Raw genomic sequence first — 25,545 nt, forward strand, 5'->3', positions numbered from 1 at the left:
TGCCTGCAATGATGAGAAATTACTAAGCTTTCAAGAAGCAAGTATCTGCAGGTGAAACTGGAAAAGAAATTCTCATATCAAGACCTATAGGGAGAACAGACAACAGTTTGTGTGATATGATTTCAGTGGTACCAAAAAGACCTTCTGTGCCAAGCAATATCTCTTGTCTTTCAAATACTGATTGATACCAAACATGCATTTTTAGAGTCACATTGTATTATTTTTGGTTAAATCTTGTGTTTCTGTTAAAATAAAATATCCATGGGAGTTGTAAGATAGTAAGTCATATTAGTCATTTGCCCTTTAGTATAAATTAATACCCTGTTCCACCACTCTCCTTGGAGCATGCCTTAAAGAGAAGAAGTCAGAAGACAGTCAAGAGAAGAGAATGCCACTGAGTGTTCAAAGAGGTCCAGACCAGAGCAACTACCATAATCTGATCCTGGGGTTCACAGATATCAACAATATCCTACAGTCTTACCGTAATACAAAAACATTTTTGCCTAAATTGAATAACTAAATAATAATTTTACTAACTAGTTAACCATATAAATAATTTTAAATATTTTGATATATATTTTAATTCTGAGCGTAAGTATATAGTACGTAAATAAGTCATATAAACATATAAATTGTTCACAATGCACATATTTATATAGTCTCCTCCACTTTCCTTTTCTTTTCCCATCTGATCATTTTCTTTCTTACTCTAAAAAGCAATAATCTACATATAAAACTGAAAGAAAATTAGAAAGGAAATTGTTAAACTATCTCCCTATAAAACATATTACAACAGCTGTTAACAAAAGAATATATTCCAAAGTTGCAGGAACAGATAAGGGGAATAAACACTAAAATGATGAACAATGAAATTTGATTATTTCTACTCTTTTTTTATGACAAATTTATTGCTTAGAATGAAATGCTGACAAGCAATTACAATTGAGTTAATTGAAACATATAAAACAATAAAAGGCACAACCAGATCGTGATTTGATGGAACAGAGAAGTGATTTCTGAACTTTTAATGTTCTTATCTTTTTACACCAGGGCAGACAGATTTGTTTTTTGCTTTAAAGTTGATTTTTTAAAGACTTCTTTCTACATTGGAACAATCTTTGAGGTATATAAATACCAAAGGGAGGTCGGACTCCATTCCATGAGAAATTAATTTTCTTTGGATTAGGCAGAATGTGAAATCAAGAGTTTGGGAGAAGCCGGGATAAGTGAAAAGGGAGACACACACTAAGCCAAAACAGTCAAGATCAAAAGCAGGGTTCGATGGAACAAGTGATGTAATGCTTTTCTATTGCTTGCTATGTTAGCTACCACTTGAGACCTCCATCCCTGCAACTCAAAGTTTCCTTTTGCTTATTTATTCAGCCATATAGTGAATGAAATTTTACATATTGCTTTTCCAACTATATGCCTGAAGCAACATTTATTAAGAGCCTCTTTTTAGAATGTGACTTTCATGTGGGACTGAGTCTTTGCTTCATTCTCTGATGTACATATATTCTGAGTATGTAGAAGAGTGACTGGCACACAGTAGGTGCTCAGTGTTTGTTTACAGCGGACCAAGCACCAAGTCAATCATCTGCTCTCAACCCTCAGTGAGACCAAATCTATAGACACTTGTGTTTCTCAATGCAGACTGCTAGCATTTTGAGCAGAACAAGTTTTTTGTTTTGTTTTGTGGCACAGGATTGTCTAGTGCAATACAGATATTGACAGAGGTTGAACATCCTTGGCTGGCATTCATTAGTTACCAGTGGCAGTCCTCAGTTGTAAATGACAAACCAAACAATTCCCACATATTTCCAATGCTTTCTGGGGGACAGTTCCACCCCCCAGTTAAGAACCACTGATGGAAAACATAGATGGGTGAAGAGAGTTACTAAATGCTAAATTAGTAAAGAGCATAATAGGTTCTTTATAAAAAAAAAGTTTTAATTCTTATTATAAGCATACTAAAAGCTTACTTTTAGTGTCTATTATTTTATTGAGTAGATGTATCTTAATTTCAATAATTTCTCTTTTATGAATCAAGGAGGGTATTTCCACTGTGTTCACATTTTTGAAGCCCAGATTCATTTTGACCTAATTCTGCACAGAAATGATATATTCACTGAGCAGGCTGGAACATGAAATTCCAATTACTTCCTGTGAGAAGTAAATTTTCGGTAATAATTATATCATTTAATCTACTTGTAAATACAGATTTACTGTGGATTAATCCTCCCTCTACTTTCAAAACAGGACACAAATGGATTGACATTAATTGTCAGCATTTAACTTTTGAACAAGTCATATCATTCTTGAAAATTTATCCAAAGTAACCAATTTGTTTTAAATGGGGGAAAGAAGATACTCAGATATAAAAGTTATAATTTTGTGTAGCAATAGATAAAATAGAAACCACTTAAGTGCTAAAGATGCATATAATGGTTTACCTCTACTCCATAGAATATCATACAGAGAGTAAAACAATAATTCTGAAGCATATACTATAATAATAAAAGAAATAATATCTTGTATAAAGAATGTTATAAGTGCCTTATATGACATAAAATGAACGGAAAGAAAACAACAAATTGGTTGAAAATGTAAAATTGAATGAGGAAAAGAAAGTGTGATGTACAAAGGGAGTTAAGACTGGAAAATATGTCTCGTAAATCCTATATTTCAGGTGGACTACAAAGGTGATTCTAAGCCTGCTAGGTAGCAATGTAAAAAAAGGAAGATGTGATCATCAAATGGGTCCCCATGGTCATAAGAAAAAAAACAACTAAAAAAAAAAAACACACAACTTTTTTTTTGCTCACTTTCATGATTATTTGTGTTATAGAAAATAGAAAAGATCTCTCCTCTATAATGGATCATAAAGAGAACTGTGTAATGCCATATATAGCAAGCTATGTCCTCAGCAACCTCCAACAGAGCAACAAGCAGCATGCATTTGGAATAGAAAAAAACAGAAACCATAAGTAAAAATTGTCTTTGCTTTATGACTACAATGATATAAAATTTGGCTGCATATGGATCAAGATGAAAATAAAAGTGGGAAAATAAAGTTTAATTTTCCAGTTTAATTTTAATATTTTAGATAAATTACATCCTGATACATTCTGATGTCTCAATATTAGAACATTTATGAGCTATTTCTATTCAATAAATGCATGTATAAAAATAAACTATAGGCTATTGTATCTAATAATAAATATGAGAAAATAATCTAACTTTAGTGGCTAATATCTAACAGGTTTTTTTGTGTGTGTGTATTGTATTGTCCCTGAAAACCTAGCTAACTCCACAAGATGACTGACCAACAGTTTTTAAAACAATTACATTGATTTCCACCAAGCAAAATCTTTTAAAAGGGTAGCAGGAAATCTGGGGAAAAATTAGTGCATGAGGGGCCCCAAGACGGTACGGTGCTTCACTCTGTTTGATCTCTATTCAACTCTGAGACATTATTTAATTGAACTTAAAGAATCACAGCAAAAAGTTTTCTGATTCCTATTCTGATATTCACAAAGTCCCTGGGCAAAGATACTATCTTTATGCCCTATAAGACCCAAAGATGAAGAACTGTGTAAATATTAGATTTTGAACATTCAAAGCTCAGTCATTGTTGCACTTCTGCAAAGCTGTTTAAATAAGTGCTTCCGGAATAACTGCTGTGACTCTGTATTAAGTCAACACCCAGTCTCTTCCCCTAAGAGACTCCACATTCCCAACCCCCTTCTTTTTCTCCACGTTTCCAAGCCACCCTTCCTTGCTTGCTTACATTAAAGAAAAATCTGCACATCAGCAAATTCATAAGATTCCTTGATTATGTAATCAGAGACAATATAGGGAAATTTTTTCCCCCAAAGATTTAATTTGTCATCAGTGCACACAATTGTGTCTTGTTACACTGGATTATAGATATTTTAATCTCCACCGAGAGACCATAATTTAGGAATATAGAGTTTGGGAGGTACCATTTCAAGATCTTGCAAGAAAGTATAAATCAAGTTAAAGTCTTCCCCCAATGCAAGTTACCCCGTTACTGCCCAGCTTAGTTACTGTAACACAATCCAGAAAAGTGGTTTAAAATCTCAGTAGGATCTTTCCATTTATTCCCCCTCAAGCTTTGGAATGAAAACCCATATTCATCCATTTTTGGATTCTTTCCCTCATTCAACAAAATTAGTGAGACTCCCCTGGTGAAAGGCACCATCCTAAGGGAATTTGGAGATAATATGGGACTTATTCTTAACTAGTTGACTATTTTGAGGGAGGAATACATGTTTAAACCACTGACCACATTATGAGGTAAAATCACCAAAATTATTTCTTAGAGATATAAAACTCATGTGATGAGGGTCCAGAGCAAGCAAACATGAATTCTGAGGGGAACTTTCATCAAAGAGGGGAGAGAATTATCCCACAGGCAACGTCTGAGTATTTATGCAATGTTGGCATCAGCATTGTGAGTGACAGACAGAGTCTATATGAGAAATATGATTGTGTGGGTCTTTTCAAACTTTCTCCTCCTCCCCTTTTTGTTGGACTGAAATGTCTTTTTAATACATGAGAGAAACAATTGTTGTGCTAGGGTCTCTAATATATGCCAACCTCCCAGTAATTTTGTATTTATAGATTTTTTATTTTTTTTTTGTCTTCTACACAATGGAAAGGCAGATAAAGAGAATAGGAAGAAAATGGGTGAGGCCCCTAACACAAATACATACAAACCAACCAACCAGTTGCCTTCAGGGAATTAATTGACTCTGACTGGATTTATCACAAGTTTCTGAACCGGATGATTTTTTTTGATGGCACATCTGGCAATATCATAAAAACTCCAGGTCCCAACTGATTAGACAGGAGTTACTTTTGTAAATCATTATGACTATTACTGATGTAAGCTCATTCTGAGCAGCAATGGACAGACAAAGGAAAAAAAAAATCTGGGAGTGGGGAGAAGATCCTTTCTCTGTGAGATGCCTTTTAGAAAGGGATGCCATTTATCATTTGAAACTAGAAAATTGCCGTCATTAATAGATTGGAATTAATTAAGCATACCTCAAGGAATCACCTGACAGTCTCTTTTTCATTTGCCTGTTAAAGAAACTCATTCTTTAGTTGAGCAGTTGAAGCTTTCCATGAAAAAATGTAGCACATTGTGACCTCAGAGAGTACTTGCCAGTTAAACATCTCCTGCTGTGCTCTGCAATGCAAGAGCCACAAGATTAGGAAATACTTCATATTTCCCCCCAAATAAAAACAACATATTGTTGTACAAAGCAGTACCTTAATGACTACACAAAAGACCACATTATCATTTGGAAACAAACAAACAAACAGAAAAGAATCTCCCATTAGTGTTTTTGTTGAATGTGTGTGTCTGGGGCCTGGGAATGAGAGAGGTAAGGGAACATGAGAGTACATTCATTGACTATTCCTTCCAGCGTCCAAAGAAAATTAATCTGATTGAGGAAAATTCATTGGTTTCTGCTGAGGTAGTTTTTCTTCGATGAGAAAGAGTCTTTGTTCTAGATATTATTATTTTCCTTCTACTTTATCTTCAAGTTCTTCATGTATCTCTTCTTCCCCAACTCCTTACCTCCCTATTAAATAAACCAACCCATGCTAAGGAATAAATTGGACCTAATTAAGGCTCTATGCAAAGTACCTCCCAACCATCCTTTTATTCAGTCTTCACACTAGCCCTACTTCCAAGCAGATAAAACTTGGGCATAACAATGCCAGGAGGACAGACAAGAGGTGAGGTGATTTATCTAAGGGTCACACATCTGGGACACAATGGAGGTGTTTCTGACCCCAAAGTCTATGCTTTTAAACATGCTGCTCTACCTTTGCCATGACCTGGTGTCTGTTGGAGCTGATTCAAAATTGTTCTGTGAGTAAAAACCCTGTTCCTAGGGGTGGGGTAGGCCTTCAGCTCCTCAGATCCTCATCAAGGGAGTGTAACCTCAAATTCATGGCTTCTCAATGTTTGCAAAAATCCTTGGCCGAGGAAAACAGTTTTTATGGAGAAATGCCTAAAGGCTATGAAGACCATTTATTTATCTTGACACGCTAATATTTATTTTTGGATTAAGTTCAGATTGTGAGAAAGCTAAATACCAGGGGACATTGTGTGGGATCCCACAGGGACCCGCTTTCACTGACTGAGCTTTAGAATGATTAACTTGGCCTATATTATTAAAAACACAAACACATGTAAACAGAGTTGGATTTACTATGTCATTAGGATTTGCTTCATGATACAGTCTTCTATGTTTCTCTGGGTGGCTGGGTGACTTCATTTTATGAACCCTATCAACTATATGACCATGTGAATTATCTTCTTGGGATAGACTTTTAGGTCATCTGAGCAATATTTATTACCTACCTCATAGGATGTATTTTAATGCACCAGCCTCAAATTAGTTTCAACCAATTTTCCTCATACTTATTTTCTATTAAGCCAAATGGACTCTTTACAATTTATAAAAATTGTGCATGCAATTTTTTGTAAGTTGTCACTAAATCTTTTCCCCAAATAAAATAAGATAAACATAAATAAATTAATTTAAAAAAATACCTCATATATTTGTTGTAGGAAAAATGAGATCACACATATAGTTTTTCATAGAGGTGGTAATTATTACTTTTATAGACAGTAATGTTAATAACATTTGTAATCTATCTGAAATCTATTGAAACAGAAGCGGACTTGGGCATGGATAGATTACATGCATACCAAATGGTACAAACTTTCTCATTCCAAAATTATCTCCTCGGAAAATCTACCACTGTAGAGTCAGGATATTAGTTTAAATGTTACCATTTCAAAATGCAAATGTCTCTCGGAAGGTTTAATCCCTTGTAAGTGGAATCAGACATGAATACCTTCAATGTGATACTTAGCTCTTAGAAGACAAGGATTCTGATTTATGTAGAATATTTGTTTCAGTGGAATACAACTGTATTAGTTCAATAAAAATCTCCCCTATTTTATTTTAATTAATTCCACAGGTTATTATCTAATGCTTTAATTCATACAACAAATATTTAGTGAACACCTACTATGTGCCAAGAACTAGGTAGTGAGGGTACCATGATAAGCAAGATAGTCATGACCACTGAATAAAGATAAAGAAACATCATGGATAATCCCATTACTCAGAAAGAAATATTAATATGCACCCCAGACTTTGTCCTAAACCCACATAAAAACCCCCAAATATATACAATATATATCTGTTAAAAGTGAATAATATTAAATATTCTTAATACTTAAAACATAATTCTATTAATTCTATAACTTTTCTTTTCCTATTGAACATTTTCATGTCTATATATTCATTTCTCCATTAAAATTTTAAAGGATTGTTTATTATTTTCATTCTCTCTATATTTTAATTAATCACTTTTTATTAGCTAGAAGGTTGTCTCCAGTTGTTTGTTTTATTTAAATTATAAACATGTCTGTGCTAATATCTGTGTTCTCCCAAGCACACGAAAACATTTACTTCTCAGGAATAAATTCATAGGAGCACAAATGCAAAGCCATTGTTATGAATATTTTAAGGCCTTTGTAATTTGCTGCAAAATTATTCCATAGAAAGGATAGATCAATTTTCATTCTCACCATCAAGGTTGTATATGAGTATTTATTCCTCTGTAGCCTGAAAAACAATGGGATCTTTCTTTTAAGTCTTTGTCATTTCATAAGTAAGGAATAAACTCTTCATTTGCATTTTATTTTTAAATTTGCATTTGCACAATTACTTTTAAGACTAAAATTTGGAAAAAACTTTTGTTGGCCACTTGCCCTTTTTTTCTTTTTTCTTTTTAACATTAAAACTCTTTGTTGGAATGCTTTATACTTTCCACAGAACAGAAACTAAAATAACCTGTAATACAATTAGTCAAAAATACAGTCCTCAAGTTTTTTGCCCATACACATGAGTATTGTTTACATGTCTTATTCGTAGCACTAGACCCTGCCACCACTGTGCTTGGCTGAGTTCACAAATCTGTTGTAACCTGTAGCTTCCCTGTCACTTCTCTGGCTCTCCTCTCCTGCTAAGCTTTGTTTCCTAGAAGTAATTAAAACCTTCTGCCACTGCCATAGCAACTGTTGCTGGAACCTCCATAGTCACCTTGGTTTCATGGTTTGGCAAAGTATTGGCTTCCACCACCAGAGGGGCCAAAGCTTCTGCCTTCAAGGTTTCCTCCTTTCATGGGTCCAAAATTTGAAGATTGATTGTTGTAATGGCCAAAATTGTAGCTTCTACCACCTCCAAAATTGCTTCCATCGCTACCAAATCCATTGTAGCCATGCCCACTGCCACCATACCCTCCACCACAACTGCCACCAAAGCCACCTCGACCACAGAAGTTTCCTCCAGGACCAAAGCTGTGATTGCCCAACAAAAGCACCTCCTTGACCACCACTGAAATTTCCAGAACCACTTCGACCTCTTTGGCTGGATGAAGCACTAGCCGTCTCTTGCTTAGATAGGGCTTTCCCTACTACACAGCTGTGGCCATTCAGGGTATGGTATTTTTGAATGACAATCTTGTCTACAGAGTCATGGTCAGCAAAAGTTACAAAAGCAGAGCCTATTTTCTTGCCACTGTCTCAGTCAGTCATGATTTCAATCACTTCATTTTCTCAAACTGTTCAAAATCATCTCTTAGGTGATGTTCTTCAGTGCCTTCTGTAATTCCACAAACAAAACTCTTTTTCACAGTTTTGTGCACACCAGGTCATTGGGAATTTTCTCTTGAGACAAACCTCTTTGGTTCCACAACTCTTCCCTCTACCGTGTGTGGCCTTGGTTCATGGCTGCATCCACTCCCTCACAGTGGCACAGGGAACAAATCGAAAGCCTCTGGAGCACTTGGTGCTTGGCTTTCTCATCACCCCACCGTCTGTGAGCATTCCCCATTGCTCAAAATGGCTCCTCAGACGCTCGCTGGTTGCTCCAAAGCTCCGATGAAGAGCTTCCGCAGGTGTTCAGGCTCTTTGGGAGACTCTGACTTAGATGTGACAACCACAGGAGGTGAGACTTGGACGATGCTTGCTCCACCTTTTTTTTTTTAATATAAGAATTTTCTGTTCCAGGCTATTGCCATTTTTCTCCACTTTTCCTTTCTCCTGTCTATTTCTAACACATGAAGGATATATGTAGTCATAGTCATAGTTTTTTCTCATCTTTTTATGTACACTTCATAACTACAAAAATAAGTGAAGCATGTACATACATGCATCTTGTATAAAGTATATTAGTAAAAATAAATATTTAAGCATTAGGACTCTATCCCTTCTGCTGCATCACCCCATGTGCTCTTTCACTATCCTATCTACTTGCCTATTCCCTTTTACCCCTGGGAGATATCTATTATCTTGAATTTTGTCTTTATTATTCCCCTGATTTTTTAATGTTTATTTTTTATTACAAATATGTATATTTTTAACAATGTTTCTTTTAGATTTATAAAACATTAGCATCCTATATATAGTCTCAAAGAATTTGTTTTTCTCAATATTATGTTTGTATCATCTACCCATGCTGTTGCCTATAACTTGTTTTCACTGATGAATACAATTGAATTTAGTGACTATGCCATAATTTAATTTTGTATTCATCTGTTCATAGATATTTGGATGATATCTATTTTTTTTTTTTTTTTTTTTTTTTTACAATTTACGAACAGTGCTACTATGAACATTCTTAAACATGAACTCCTGTATTCATATTAAAGAGTTTCTCTAGGATAGTCCCTAGGAGAGAAATTGCTTGGTCAGGAAATCTGAATGTTCGATTTGAAAGGATAGTACTAAGCCATTTTCCAGGTGATTATAGCAATTTACACTCTCAAGGGCAATAATCCCAGGGTATCTGTTGATTGACATACTTTCCAGTACTTGGCATTCTTAAGTTTTGCAACTTTGATGTAAAATGACATTGCATGGTTATTGTGATTTGAAATGTGAAGTTTATATGGGAAATTTTAATTCTTTTTAGTAAAATGAAGTCTGTTGTCTATGTTTGATTTGGATTATTTGTCTTTTTTCTCTGATTTGTAGAAGTTCTTTACATATTCTTCGTATATTTTTATATATTCTGTCATTGTTCGTTGTGTTTGCAATGGGAGTGCTGGATTCCCAGAGTCAAGCCTTGTCTTTTTCCATTACTCCATAGCACTTCCCAGCATCAGACACATATCTCTTTTCTGTTCTCAAAGTGGGGATCAAAAATTGTAGCAAGTACTAAAGATGACGTTAACTTTTGCAGCAATATGTATACGAGGTCAGACAATTAATTTCACGAACTCATCCTAGAAAAACTGCTACATACTCCATTGCTGAATATCACTACGGTTACCTTCAAAGTACTTTTCCTTGGGAAGCTCTGCACTGATGCCAGCGCCTAGTCCACAATTCAAAGCAATTTTGGAATTCTTTTTTTGGAATGGCCATCAGAGCTGTCATCATATTATCCTTTATGTCCTGAATGTCATACAAATGTCTTCCTTTCAATATTTCCTTTATCTTCAAGTAAAGAAAGAAGTCATTGGGGGCCAGATGAGGTGAGTAGGGAGGGTATTCCAGTACAGTTATTTGTTTACTGGCTAAAAACTCCCTCACAGGCAGTGCTGTGTGAGCTGGTGCGTCGCTGTGATGCAAGAGCCATGAATTGTTCGCAAAAATTTCAGGTCGTCTAATTTTTTCATGCAGCGTTTTCAGCACTTCCAAATAGTAAACTTGGTTAACTGTTTGTCCAGTTGGTACAAATTCATAATGAATAATCTCTCTGATATCAAAAACGGTTAGCAACATCATTGCAACAAGTTCATGAACTTAATTGTGAGACTTAAACCTATTAGGGGATTCAGAATTGAACAAAACAATATTATCAATAGTGGCACATGCAGCCTTTGATTTGTTATTTTGACTTTGTTTCTGGAATAAGATATCTTGTGGAAGAAAAGAAAAATCCTGAAATTACTTACAGGAAGTCAGGTCAGGAGTTAACAATGATGTGAAGGTCCCTTCATGTCTCAGAAATTTACATCATAACGCATGGAAATTCCAGTTTTGTCAAATATTCTATCAAACCATTCTGATAAAAAAGGTATACTAAATATGCTGAAGGGTTGCTTTCTTTTTAGCCATATGGTCATCATTAAATAAATTGCCATTTACTTCTATGAAATGTCATTATTAATTTTTTTTTCTTTAGGTGTCTTTTTTTGGATTAGCTAACTTCATAAAAATTAAGCAATTACCATTAGAGTAGCTTGGTATTAATAAAAGCAAAATCATAATGTTTGAGAAATGAATCTTGTTATGAACATCACTGAAATTAAATCAAGCATTATTTGAAATGGTTCATAGAGACAAAGTGACCTGGAGAGGCTGGAAGCCCTAGAAAGAAAGGAGGGTTCCGCCTTTGCTAAGTTCCTTGACTCTGAAGGCCGTTCATCTGAAAAAGAGAACCTTAAATGCACATGTATTTCTTGGATGTGAACTCTTTGTGATAAACACAAAATTACTCAGCAGGCCATGGTTACTCATGAAAAAGAGTCCGCTTCAATACTCAATTTCAGGAGCACCTCCTGGAGAACTTTGAAATTTAAAGGAAAGTCTTGACAGGGTAGAAACTGTGAAGTGAGAACTTACATGCGCCTAATCTAGATGTTTCAGAAAGATGGAAAAGTACACGTGCATGTAGGACAACCTGTACTTTTGGGAAGCAATTGTTAGACTGAACAGGTGACGGAATGATCATCTTGTGACCACTAAGGTTTTTCTTATGAGTGGACAGATTCTGACTATAGAACACCTAAGTCTAACAATGACTGCTATTATTTATTGAGGTTCTATTGTTATAAGTAGTTCACATGTATCAAATGATGACAACCTTATCACAATCACTTTGTACCATTATCATCCATATTTTAAAGGCAAGGATGCTGAAGCATACGGAGACAAAACCAAACAAACGAAACAAAACAAAACACCACCATGTCCAAGGACACAGATTGGGGTCTGGAAATAGCAACATCTCTTGCCCCATTTCCAAACTCCTACCCTCCCATGCCATCTCCCCCAAATTATCTGCATTACCAACATTTTTGGTTCAACAAGATGAACATTTCCTAATTAGTACTTTTGTCTTCAACTGTAAGCTTCCTGAGGTTAGGGGCAGTTTCTGAACAGTATCTCTTACAGCACCTCATTGCACGATTAACCAGGAAATAAAGACTAAATAACTTATTACTGTCATCAGTGTCCACAGGGTGACAGATGACCACTGTCCTTGTTCCAAAAATGCCCTAATTTTTTTATTTTGCGTAAACATTTGCAAAGCTTATGGGCATTTGGCACAATAGCTCAGTACTAAACAATATACATTCTCATTGGAAAGTAGTCATTTTCATATGTATAATGTGTGTTTTTTTTTCTGAGATTTTGGCAACAGATTGAAAAAGAGTAACTCTATATATACAGATTTCCATATTATTAAATTTGATTCATCTTATTATACAAGAAAACAGTGGCCCAGATACCCACTTCATTGAAGGCAAAGTTAATGAGGGGAGGGTTTAGTGAAGCCCAAAATCCTTAGGTAGAGTTTACATGTGGTGCGACTTTAGGTGGCCTCAAAAATGTTTTTAAAGGATTTTCGTCATAAGGAACTAAAAGATCCCAGATGTGGAGAACTAATGGGGGTCTATGTAAAGACCAGAACACAGAGTATGGAACTAATTGTATAACAAGAGTAGTTCTAAGTATAAAGGAGAAGGAACATAGTATTGAAGTCAGGGCAGCAGGCATTGCCAGATAAGCCAACAAAGTCATGTTCAAGATAATAAATAACCAATGATTTTAATGATAGGATCACTGCCACCAATAATCCCTCAGTGACTGGAACTTGAAATATGAATTTATAATATGAATGATTCTTCTGGAGAATCCCACAGGCTCCAATATGACACTGATGGGAAACCCTGCAGAGTTTTGAGGTAAAGCCTTTAAAATTAAGAGTAAAATTGATATTAAAGAAGACGTGTGGAGGTCAAGAAAGGGGATGGGAGTTTAATATCCAAGGACAGTACCAAAAGAAAGCCAGAGGAATAGAGATTAATCTTTCAAAAATTGTAAACATTGTGTTTCATGACAATGGATTTGCATCTGCCAGAATCAAGAAAGATTGACAATGAAGAAAAAGAAAAACGTTCAAAACATTATTCATTTGTTCCATCCAGCCAAGGAAGCCATATAATACAGAAAAGAAAGTCACTGTGAGGATAAAATTATGAGAAAACTGAATTATCAGATACATTAAAGGGGGAAAAGATCAAAAGCATAGTTTTTCTTCTTCAGTGGTAAGAAGGTATAGTGCTTAGTTATAGTCCCTATTTGTTTCTTAGGGCTACTATTATATTATATGTACTGTTATATTATATAACAAAGTACCAGAAAAGGTTCTGGGGGTTAAAAGTTCAAAATCAAGGAGCTGGAGGGGTTAGTTCCTTCTGAGACCTTTGAGGGACAGTCTGTTCCACGCCTTTACCCAAGCTTCTGGCGGTTTGCTGGTAATCTTTGCATTCTTTGTCTTGTGGCAGTGTAACTCCAACCTTCACTTTGGCATTCTCCCTGTATCTCTATCTCCATGTCCAAATTTTCCGTTTTTATAAGGACACAGTCATGTTGGATTAGGGCCCACTCTGATGACCTCATCTTAACTTGATCATTTGAGAAGACCCTATTTCTAAGGAAAGTTACATTCATAGATACTGGGAGTTTGGGCTTCAACATCTTTTTAGGTGACACAATTCAATCCGTAAAAGTCCCATAAGTTTTTCCTGGTAAATCCTAAAATGGCATCTCATTGGAGATAGAATCTCACATGACACACAAATGAGAATCAATCACTCTGATGGATTTACCCAGAAAACCATCAGACAGACTTTGAAGTACCGACTGCAATATCTAACGTGTATGTGTTAAATAAATACTGGAAGGGTGAGTTTATGAATAACAATACATTCGACACCATTCTGTATACCTTGGGAACACTGGTAATACATCAAGAAATGGAGGGTACGGTTGAATCGTTTTTGCCAACAACACATGCCATCCAAGATGGGAAACTTAAAACAGTTTCCTACTTTCTGTGGGTCTTCTGCATATGGCTTTTGCCAGTGCCATGCAAAATCATTGAATTTGGTTATGCAAACCTCTCCCTGTGAATTTCACTTATAGACTTCCTTACTCTCCTCTCAAAAGCTAGATCATTTACTGTCTAAACAGCTTACTTAACACTGTTAGTTCTTTTTCACTGATTCATTCATGTGTTTATCCATCCATCCATCCATCCATTCATCCCAGTAATCAACATTTTGGATGTAATGTTTCTTTTAGTAACATATTTTATAACACCTGTTCTACTATTTCAAAATGAAAGTTATAGATAATATAGTCCACCTACACATATAATTTCATATAAGGTAATATAATTCCCTGACTGTAATAGTCAGGATGAATTCAAAGAAAGTAATTTATGATAAAATAATAGTCATTTCAATGTGTAAATTCTCAGGCCTAAAGAAGTGGTAAGATGCTTTCCCCTATATGCAGAATTACAGTGAATACTTTAGTTACAAATGCAGATTCATAAAAATGTGTGGTATTGGTGACTCAAATACCAAGAATAGCTGTCATGAGTGTCATGATTTTCTGAAATGGTGGATGACTCTTAGAAATGTTCCAAACGAAAGATCAACCTACACTTGACTTACACAGCAATTATAGTCCTAAATAATTCAGGGTATAATCAAAGCACACAATATTTTGCATTTATATGTAAAATGGAGTTATGGTTTAGGTTTAGTTAATCAAATTTATTTTGGGGAGGCTCTTAACATAAATGTCTGGTGGGACATTGGGGAGTCATCAAGGATGTGAGGTAATTCTTTATTATTTGCAACTATTGCACACAGTACAGGACATTCAGCCTCTTCGCCTGCTCCCTCACTGTGACATCCCAAAGCATAACCAGACATTTTCAAAATTCCCAACGAGTGAGGACTACTGATTCAGTCATTCCACAAACCTTAAATGAGTTTCTGATAAGTATCAGGCATCAGGTTAGCAGAGGAGCAGAAAAGGAAAAGCTTCAAAAACAAGTAAAGACAGCAGAATAGGAAGGACATGTGTGATAAATCAAAGTATGTACACTGGGTGTGTGGGTGAGAGGAGATGCTACAAGTTTTACAAAATCAAGGCCTTCGAGGGCAAAGAGCATCAGGGTTTTAGATCCAAATGGTTTTAGGTGATTTTAAGTTCCCAATAGGAGTGCAAGTTCCTTGAAGACAGAAAAAGTGTTTCTAAAATATTTTTATTGTCTTGATATCCACAGCTAACACGAAGTCGTAAAAAGAAGACTGGCTTTGGTCAGAGCAAGAAGAGTTCTTACATAGTCCCACTATTTTTGTCTGAGCAACCTTACAAAAGATGGTACCTGGGACTTTGTTTTTCTAGTTCTCTTTTCCAGTTGGCAGATAGAGGGAACATTTGTAGCACACTAATAAATGGTAGCTACTTTTTGTACTTATTCTCATGGCAACGTAAAAAAAAACACACAAAAAAACAACAACAACAAAAAAAGCAAAGACAGCTGACAGTACCACCTGGCCATGGTTGGCCTGGTGGCCTCAAGTTCTTGGACGTGGCCTGGAGCTCAAATAACAGAATTAATTAGTCTCTCTCTGTCTTTCTTCCTGTCTGTCGGTTTCTTTCTCTTTCCCTCCCACCCGCCTTGCCTTTTCCCTCTATTTCTAGTTTAAATTACCAAGAATTATTCAAATGTCAGAGTGAACCAAAGTGGAAAACAGAGAAGAAGAGACAGAATAGGGAGCTGTATCACTTTAACGACACAGCATAAAACACCAGAGCTGCTGTGGGACTGCCTGAGATCCATCCTGAAGATGGCCCAGAGGGTGGCCACCTGGTGGCAATTCCATTGGTCGTTATGTCCATCTACCTGCACAGAGGTTAATCTCCCATCACTCAAGTTCATCTGAATGGGATTTTTCTTCAGTAGGAGCAAAATATACCATGTGAAATATGTAGGAGCTGTAGATTGATGAATTCATCAAGACAGAAATTGGGAACACATGGGAATTCTCATATATTATAGCCAAATGTTGTAATGATTCCAATTTTCAGAAGTTCAATTTTCATAGGGTCAAAATATTTTTTTAAATGTATGTTTAACTACTTAATAAGTAGAATATCAAAAGGAATTCTATAATTCTAATATGAGCTCTAAACCATCACTCTCTTTTCTCTAATCTTCCCTTTCTTTTTTTTTTTTTTTTGGTATATATTCTTCCAAACATGCTTTCCCTAGGAATAATCATTGACAGGCTAACTTAGAGGTAAATCCATTCCTGTTTTTATGATAGTCTCTACGGACTGAAAGTCTATTTCCATTTAAGAACACATTTCTAGAGTTAAGATTCTCCTTTGGGCATTCCTGTTAATTTGATAAAATCGAACAATAATCTTTTTGTTCCTAATTCATGTTCACATACTCTTGATCCCTTTGGGGTAAAGTTCAACAAACAGAAAGAGCCCAGCTCTTCATTAAGACTGTTCAAAGAATTACACATTGTACTCAACCAGAGTCTGGGGAAATTATACAGATATCAAGAAGAAGACACAAAGATTCCTTTATTTTTAGGGAAGAGAGGCACTGTATGCAAATAATCAATACCTGTCCTCCTTTAAAGAATAAACTCTTACATAATACACACGCGGCTCTAAGCCCATGCAAGACCAGTAGAATTTTTCAGTCATCCCAAAAGTGTAAACTCTATTTTTAAAACATTCAGGTAACAGCGTTTACCTCCCTAAGCCTCAGAACTTCAAAGATACCCAATGTCCAAAGGCAGATGAAATGGGCAAAATTATTATAACTGAGTTTACTCAAATTTTTAACAAGGTTGTTCTACTTTACCTTACCTTATTTTTATTTGGCTTAAAAATGGGAAGGATGCATATATACAATATATATATACACATACATATTTTGTATTCGCTAAATACCAACAACATACTAAACCCCAGACATCTTAAAATTAGATGTGTCCCTGTCTAGTAGGGTCATTGTGTATGGTTAAGGACAAATATAACATGCAGTAGAAAGAAAAAAAGACCACAGAGCAAAGGGTGATGGATGATAGGAATTAATGAGTTGCTTTTAGTTACCATCAATCTGCATATATTTAAAACACGCTCAACACCTCTGGGCCAATTGCCATTAACATGCAATAAGGAAGTCCAGTCTGGCTTTGCTTTAGACAAGTTGGGTAACAAGGCTGCTCTTAGTTTAAAATAAGATACAGAAATAAGACTCATTTTATGTCCTGTCATTGGTAATTCCAAGACTCACAGTCTGTCTCTCCAGAAGGTTGGGCTTTTTAAAAGAGAATACCCTATTTTGTGATTTTGACAGGAGAGCACTTTCTGATCATTCAAGAAGCAGGGGAAAAGAACTCTCATTTTAAGATGCTGGAGTTAAACTCAGATCATTTTGAGAGAGGCTCTAAAGCCAAAACTCTTAACAATATTTTCCAGCTTACAACAACCTATAAAAAAGCACATGTGCAGCAATAAAACAGAACAAGCAGCCATGAAACGAACATAAAGAGTGACAGACGGACAGTTGTCCAACTTTCACAGAGAGCTCAGTAACATTAAATTTTGAGTGTTCCCTGGCATAGCGTATCAGGCCTCTCTCTCATTGGAAGTCACGCGTGCCTGAAGGTGACAAGCTCTCAGCCCAAAGGACAGAACTGAGTAGAGGCATCCACAGTGACTCTCTGACGATGGAGCCCACCCTCATCTCTCCATTTTGATGAAAACCGACAGCTGCTTCCACAGTAGTTGGTGACACTAATGAGGTTGTAAGGTCTTTTAAGTATCCTTCATCTCCAAGGACTCCCTGAAGTATCATGGGAAAGAGATACCAACCTATAGTGGACCTATGTGTATATCTGAGGGGTTAAGTTGGCCTCATTGCCCAAACACACAGGGAAAGACACCTACTTTGGGGATCCAAGATTTGGGCTTGGAATTTGACTCCAATATTAACTATCTGTGTAAGCCCTTGACTTTCTCTAAACCTTATGGTCTTCATCTATAAAATGGGACTTCTGCTAAAGCCCTGGAAGCAATGTTTAGGAGGCTGTTATAAAAGACTATGAATGATATATATTAAACGCTCAGTGGATTACACAGGAGGTGCTTAATACAAGGCAGCCTTTTATTACCTATTTCAACTCCCTCTTTTCTTGTATGTTTCCTGATTTCTAAGCTTATAGAGACTCCATGATATAAGAATGAAGTCAGAATGCAAAGACAAAAATGTGCACACTTAGAAGATGCTTTAAGTTCACCTCTTTCCTGCAAATCATTTTTTTTTTCTTTAAAGTAGAAGGTTCTGGAGGGAAGAGTTTCTGAAAAGTGGCAAAATTTTTACCTCTGAATTGTCACAAATGGTCAATAGCTAAGTATCCCATGCTGTAGAGATCAGGGTCCACCACTGGCACCAACCAAGGAAATATGGGCTATTCGCCTGCAAACAGCATGGGATCCAGAAGAAAATCTGAGCTATCGTACATGGACTCATCACCTTCTAGAGTTGAAAGGCTTTGGAGATGATTTCATTTTATCCATTTATAATACAACTTTTCTTTCTAATTTATACACTAACTTCATCCTTGCAAAGATTTGAATATGATTATTAGAAAAGACTATTCTTTAAATAAAAATACTTTATTGTCGATGGGAGAGAAATTCAGAGCGGTTAAATAACTGATATGTCAGGTCAAAGACATCTTTATATGTGGGAATGGGGATGTGTGTACTATAGGTAGAGACAGGTTAAATACACAGAGTTCAGGTTCTAATCTAGCAGAACAGGCTGACCAGAGAATCAGGAGTGAATGGTGGGAAGAGTATGGAGTGGGTGTAAATCAACAGCTGCTATGGAAATTGCTCTCACTCACATTTGAGTTAGAAGGTTCTTGAGTCTTTATAATTACATGGTGCTAAAAGAAACTTGTTTCAGGGCAGGAGGATTTATTCTACCTCTCTGAGCTGAAGAATCTAGATGTGGACAAATAATGAAAGAAGCATCAGCAAACTCCATAGTTCAATGACATGACCCTCCTTCTGGAGTCATTCCCCAACACGTTTGTTTCCTTTGCATTCCAGATTAGCTGGCTTTTCCACCCAAGCATGTGTTTTGCTAGTTATCGAGACTTTACAGAATTTGGCTACCTCCCTAATTAACCTCAGTACATGAATAAAACTTGCAGTTTATTTTTAGCCAAGAGAAAGTCTGTGTGTAACTTTTACGACTTTACCCTTGTTCCCTGGTCTTTCTAAAACACAATCTGTAACGAAGAAAACTCTGTATTCAAGGGCCAACTAACAGACTGTATATTAACTGTGGCATCTTTCAATAATTTTCATGTGAGTGGCTTTCATGTGCTTTGTAGCAAAAAATAATAAAAGAAGGTATTAGCCAGGGTTATGAAGTAAATGAACTTTGAAGTTTCCAGCCTGAACTTTCTGTACCTCGTACTCTTTCCTTTCTCCAGCCACCTTACAAGACGCAGTTACTCAGCACCCTCTCCCCAAGGCCCTCAGAAATTGTCATCAATTTTGTACCCACTTTTTTTGAACTGTAAACCTTCTCCTTCTAAAGGGTGAAACATATGAAATTGCCAAGATTTTGACTAATCTTGATCAAGAAAAACGGTAATTGCAATATCATTTAACCTAATAGTCACGGTATGTTGTGCTTTATTAGTCATTGTGAAATGAAAAGAATAGCCTTGTATTTAGAAGTGAAAGGAGCTTTAGATATGATATAGCACAGCACATCCAGGATACATGCTGAGCCACTGAAACTCAGATTGGGGGAAGAAATTTGAAGAGCTGATATCATTACTTAGAGACAGAGCCTGACTAGATTCTAGGTTTGACTTCTATCCTAATGCTCTTAACCTCCTTAACAGGGGTCAGCAAAATTTTTCTGGAAAGAACAAGTGAGCAAAGGTTTTATGATTTCTTGGTTATACGGTGTCTAACATTGTAGCACGAAGGCAGCCACAGACTATATTTAAACAAATGAGTGTGGATGTGCTCCAACAGAACTTTATTTACAAAAACAGATGGTGGGCTGGATTTGGTATATAGGCTATAGTATGCCAAGCACTGCTCTGCAGAATTATTTGAGCTAACAATATCTGCAAATAGATGGGTGATAGTTTTGTGTATTGAGGACCTGTTCAAGTGTGCATGGGTGCAAATCAGCCCAAAGATCTCACCCACCCTTCCATTCACAATGCTCTGCATTTTTCTTAAAATCAGTAACCAAAGAAGCCCAAAGTTGCTGGGATTTGCTTGTGGGCACCCAGGGGCTGCAGCTACCTAAGTTTGTCATCAGTAAGATTAGATAACAAGGGATGGAAATAATACTCATGTCTTAATTCCTTGACTACATCGACAAAATATATGCATACGAGTACTTCTGATATGAGGAAAGAAATGTATTAGAAAGTACTGTCGTTCAGGCTGGCTAAGGTATGGAATTAGATACAGAGGCTCTTTGGTGAAATTTTTATAGCTTTAGCAAGCATTTAGTCAGGCCCCTTCATGTGTTTGCTGAAAGTAACTTCATTATCCTATTTGCATTGGGGGAACAATATTTTGAATACAGGTACTCTTTCCATCTCTCCTGATAGCTAAGAAACTACTTTGGTTACATCTAGTTTCAATTTGAACTTCAGATGCAGGCAGAATGTTATTAAGCATTTTAAAAGACTTTATGGAGCATATACATACTCTGGCCAGAAATCTAAAATACATACGGGGAGGAATTATAATTATGTCATTCCAAGAAGGAAGACAAGTCTGCATACGTCAGGCATGATAATACTGTCATTGCAATCAACATCTCTGCATTAAATGGCTGTTTGTCCATCTGTTTATCTGCCTATCCATTCATTTAAACATGCAAACATCTAAACAGCCATCTCCTACTATTTCTGAAGGCTCTGTACCAGGAGCTAAGGGATCCTTGTTAGGTGGGATGACTCCCTGCTCCCAGTGAGCTAAGGATGCAGTAGAAGGGCAAAGATAAGGTACAAAGACCACAATACAGAAAACGCAAGGTAATACTTCAAAAGAAAAACTTCTAAGTACCAAGCCAATATCTAGAGGAACTCCTTAAAGAGCAGCAAAACACAACACAATCACCAGGAAGAGCTCTGAAATGCTCCTGTTGAGCTATAGACCAGGAAGAACCTGGAGTACATGCTGTAGGTACCTGATACAGCACAATGGGATCAATATGCCTTTTTACCTCCAGATGCCAAATGAGGCAACCTGTTTCTAAAAGGTGGGAGAGCTTATTGGCTACCATAGTTTGTCCTTAACCATGCTTGATTTTTTTAATTACATGGTATAGATGCTTCCTATGAGTCAGTCATATCAGTCTTAAAGAATTCTAACTCTGATTACTTTTATTTTATAATACTTTATACCCAACATTTTAGAGAAGATTGGAAGTAAGAAATAGCTCAGTACCGTCAAAAGTGATCAAGGACATTAAAAAAGCTTATGTGATATGAATTTGTAGCAAAAGTCATTGGGAAGTTGAGAATAATTACTGATGTTATGAGTACCAGGAAAATGAATAAGAGATTCAAAGGAGACCTCACAACCAAAATTGATGTTCAACCTAGGATTATTATTAGTGATTTTTATGGTACCATGTTCTAATTCACTGTTCACATTATTTATCAAGTGGCCAATTTCTTCAGGTATATTGGTCACATATGCTGACTACTTGTATTTACATTTTATGAAATTAAGCAAAATACCAGTGTGGTTTTGAATGGACCAAATTCTAAAATTCACAATTTATCTGGTTTCAAATGATATTTCTGCCAATAGAAGTAAAAGTACAATTCTAGACCAAGAGAAAACAACACCCAACATATGAAAACTTACCCTGGATATGAACTGTCCTGTTTTCTCAGGTCCGTTAAGCCAATCAACCAAGAGAAAAGAGAGCAAACTCCAGTGGTACTTACTTGCAGGTGATGGAGTGCTGCATCCACTTGGAGGAGGGTGGCCATGAAGGCCATGGAGAGGAGGCAGGGAAAGTCCTCCGATGACTGGTGGAAAGAGTAATGGGTAGGGTGCAGCTGGATAGTGAGTCATGTGTCCATTCACTGCTGGGACGGGACATGTGTGGCTACTGGTGGTCATGTTTCAGGACTCACAGAATGGAAGGTGCTCTGAGGTGGGAACACATCACTTCAGGCCTTGAACCAAAGTTGGAGATGTAAATTCAGGGCAAGAGTTGAGTCTGAGTTGTGTTCTGGACCAAAGGCAAGACAGTTCAACAGATGACCTTGCTTCTTTCCAACATGGTTTTTCCACCTCTCATTTTGCTTTGCTGATGACAGGAAGGATGTCTTTTTCGTTCAGCTTCTCAGTTTAAGGCTGGGAAATGATATGAATTTAAAAGTCTGGAGCTGCTAATCCTGTAAGAAAAAAAAAAGTGTGTATATTATATATATATATATCACAAGTCAAAAATATTCTCCTCTTAATCAAGCTATTATTTGAAAAATCTCTATTATTAATCTATGTGTCCTATTCCCAGTTGTTCCTTTTACACTCAACTACTTTAATATTCTTAAACTTTCATATTCTAATATAGAATACATTTTATGTACAAGTTCAAAATAACTCTATCTGATGCAAATAGCAATCTTCACCCACCATCATTCCTATAATCCTCATCTTGCTTAACTTTTCTCCAGGGCACTTAAACAACATGATCCATCATGCGTGAGAATGTTTGTTTGGATCTCTCTCCCCCATTAGAATGTATTCACCAGGAGGGCAGTTTTATTTGTTTTGTTAACAGCTATGTTAAGCTCCTATAAGATTACTTGACAGGCAACAGATGCTCAAGAAATAGTCACTGAACGGTTGAAGCAATGAACGAATGATTTTCTTGCTTCTTTTAAAGAAATGGATTGTTTAATGTTGTCCTAACCTATGGTCTTCCAAGATTCATAGAATTCATATGAACAGGTTTGAATTTTAATGCAGCCATTTGGAATGACATACCCAACAAGATAAATATAATTGTGGAAGAAAACTGTAATCTAATGAAAGATAAGTAAGAGATACAGCCATCAAAGATCAATGAAATACTTTATATCAGTTCCTTATCATCAACAGTATACACATCGCCCACACATCCATGTATCTATCCATCAATTGATCCATACAACCATCATCCATTTGTCCATCTGTGTAATCATCCATCAGTCAATCAAATCCTAACTTACTGCTATGTTGTAGGTGCTGATGTAGTCAGTAGAGATAAATATACATAGTAGAACAATGCTAATGTTTTTACTGCTCTCATGGAGTTTCTAATTCTAACAGCTCCTAATTGAGGTCAGGTTGTTCAGCAGATAAAACTACCTTGTCCCTCAAAATGGACATTTTAGGGATGCTCAGCATTTATAATTCTTTGAGATTGGGAATGAAAGAAGACTGAAATAGATTCTTAGGTGGGGCTTGCTGTGACCTTCATAGGTTTCCCTTGGCGATATTCAGTAAAATTCCCCAATTCTGGACCTCACTGAATGGGAAGCCTCAAATATAAACCCATGTGGCACAAAGCAAGAACAATATCTCAAGGCAAGCATAAAGTAGTTGTTAAGAGCCTAATTCTAGAACCAGACCGCCTAGGTTCAAATCGTGGCTCCGTTCCTTGGACAACTATCTTACCTTTCAATATATCAGTTTTTATTATAAAATTGGGATAATAATACTTCAGAGGGGTGTTACTTCAGAGGGGTGTTGTAAGGATTAAATGAGGTAATACTAAAAGAAGAACAGTACCTGGTGCAGAGTAAACACTAGGTACATAGTAAACACTATTTGTTGTAAACACATGTATCAGCCCATCAAATGATATGCTTCTGAGAACAAAACTTTCTGGAATGGACAAGTGGCTTTGGGGTCAGGGCGGGGAGGAGAACACATTACAGTACTCCTAGGAAAAGGATATGAGGACTAAAACTTTTGTCATGGAAGAAAAGAAGAGGTAGTAGGATCTAGATAAATTTGAGAACAAAGACTCATGACAGCTTACTGATCTCTCAGTTTGTGAAATTAGCCAGTTTGGTTATTAAAACCCCAAAATGTTCTAATAAATAGCAACTTCCATTTATGTTTTTACCGTGTGTCATGCACTTCACTTATGAGCTTGAAGTTGTAGCTCTTAGAATAGTCCCAAAAGGCAGTTATTATCATCTTTATTTTCTAGATGGGAAAACTAAGTCTCAGTGAGTTTGAATGACTTGCCCCCAATATTACAGTCAGCCTGTGGCTAAGCCAGGAGTTGCACCTATATATCTGCCTGGTTCTACCATCTCTGCTCTTTCCCCTGTACCATGCTTTGCATATATTTATACTGAGTCCTTTGTTGTCCTAGTTGTACCTCACACAGGAAAAAGTCCATGAGCAGTTGTGATGTGAGCGGCTGTCCTCACTTAGCTGACACCCTCCCCAGGGCATTGAATACTTGGTTTATTAATATTAAAAATGAACATCATTAACAGTCAGACCATATGGTCTCAGGCTCCCTAGACCTCCACGGAAACTTACAAAGGAGACTACATTCCTGGGTCGCTTATGTAACACACTTAACTCCAAAAGTGATGTCCCATCCAAAATATCAATGTCCTTTTCAAGCTTTCAAAGCACAATTTGTTTCTCTGATGAAAAGAAAGTAAATGGACTATGAGAGGTGAATCCTTCCAGTGCTTTCTCTTCTAAAAATCACATACCATCTATTTAACACTTGTATTTTGTAGTTTGTACCAAATTAATTAGAAAATAAACAATGTCATTTAGTGTTTGCTGCATTTCCACTCAATTTGATTTTTAAATCACACACACAAAGCCCAGCATTGTTATAAATGGTCTATTCTGTTTCCATTAGACAAACTACCTCATTAACTGGTAGAGCTGACAGTTCAGCAAACCCACCCCCTCAGGGCACAATTCTTAGATTTTTAAAGCTGTTTGTTTGTTTTTACCAACCAGGGATTCTTTCTACCTTCAATATCCTTTATTTCTCTTTGCTTTCAAACACTGCAGATTTTCTGCATCCTGCCTGCCTGGTTGAAAGGTCTGATACCATGCCTAGGATCTTTAAAAAAAAAAAGAAAATACTGATACTGATAATAGGCAAAAAAAAATCAATGTGTCGGAAAATCCTGTTACGTTGGTGGAAAACTGAACAGTTACTGGGTCTGTGTTCACATATGTGACTGATTAAGGCTATTCCTGGAAGCAGAGAATTTCCTTTGTTTCAGGGTTTTAGGGAAAAAAAAGATGGTCACTCGTATTAG

At 36.4% G+C, this 25,545-nt stretch overlaps 1 protein-coding gene and 1 pseudogene across 1 annotated transcript in view; both read right to left on the bottom strand.

Annotated features, from left to right (window-relative positions):
* The window catches only part of RARB (retinoic acid receptor beta), a 668,790-nt gene that overhangs the window by 338,717 nt on the left and 304,528 nt on the right, over positions 1 to 25,545 (bottom strand). Inside the window, exon 4 of the mRNA XM_019745272.2 lies at positions 22,192 to 22,647. Within this exon, the coding sequence (XP_019600831.1) occupies positions 22,192 to 22,369 (178 nt within the window). The 5' untranslated portion in view covers positions 22,370 to 22,647. The remainder of the gene's footprint in view (positions 1 to 22,191; positions 22,648 to 25,545) is intronic.
* Positions 8,007 to 11,801, bottom strand: LOC141567190 (heterogeneous nuclear ribonucleoprotein A1-like; annotated as a pseudogene).

Source organism: Rhinolophus sinicus, linkage group LG10, assembly GCF_036562045.2.
Source record: "Rhinolophus sinicus isolate RSC01 linkage group LG10, ASM3656204v1, whole genome shotgun sequence".
Taxonomy (NCBI): Eukaryota; Metazoa; Chordata; class Mammalia; order Chiroptera; family Rhinolophidae; genus Rhinolophus; species Rhinolophus sinicus.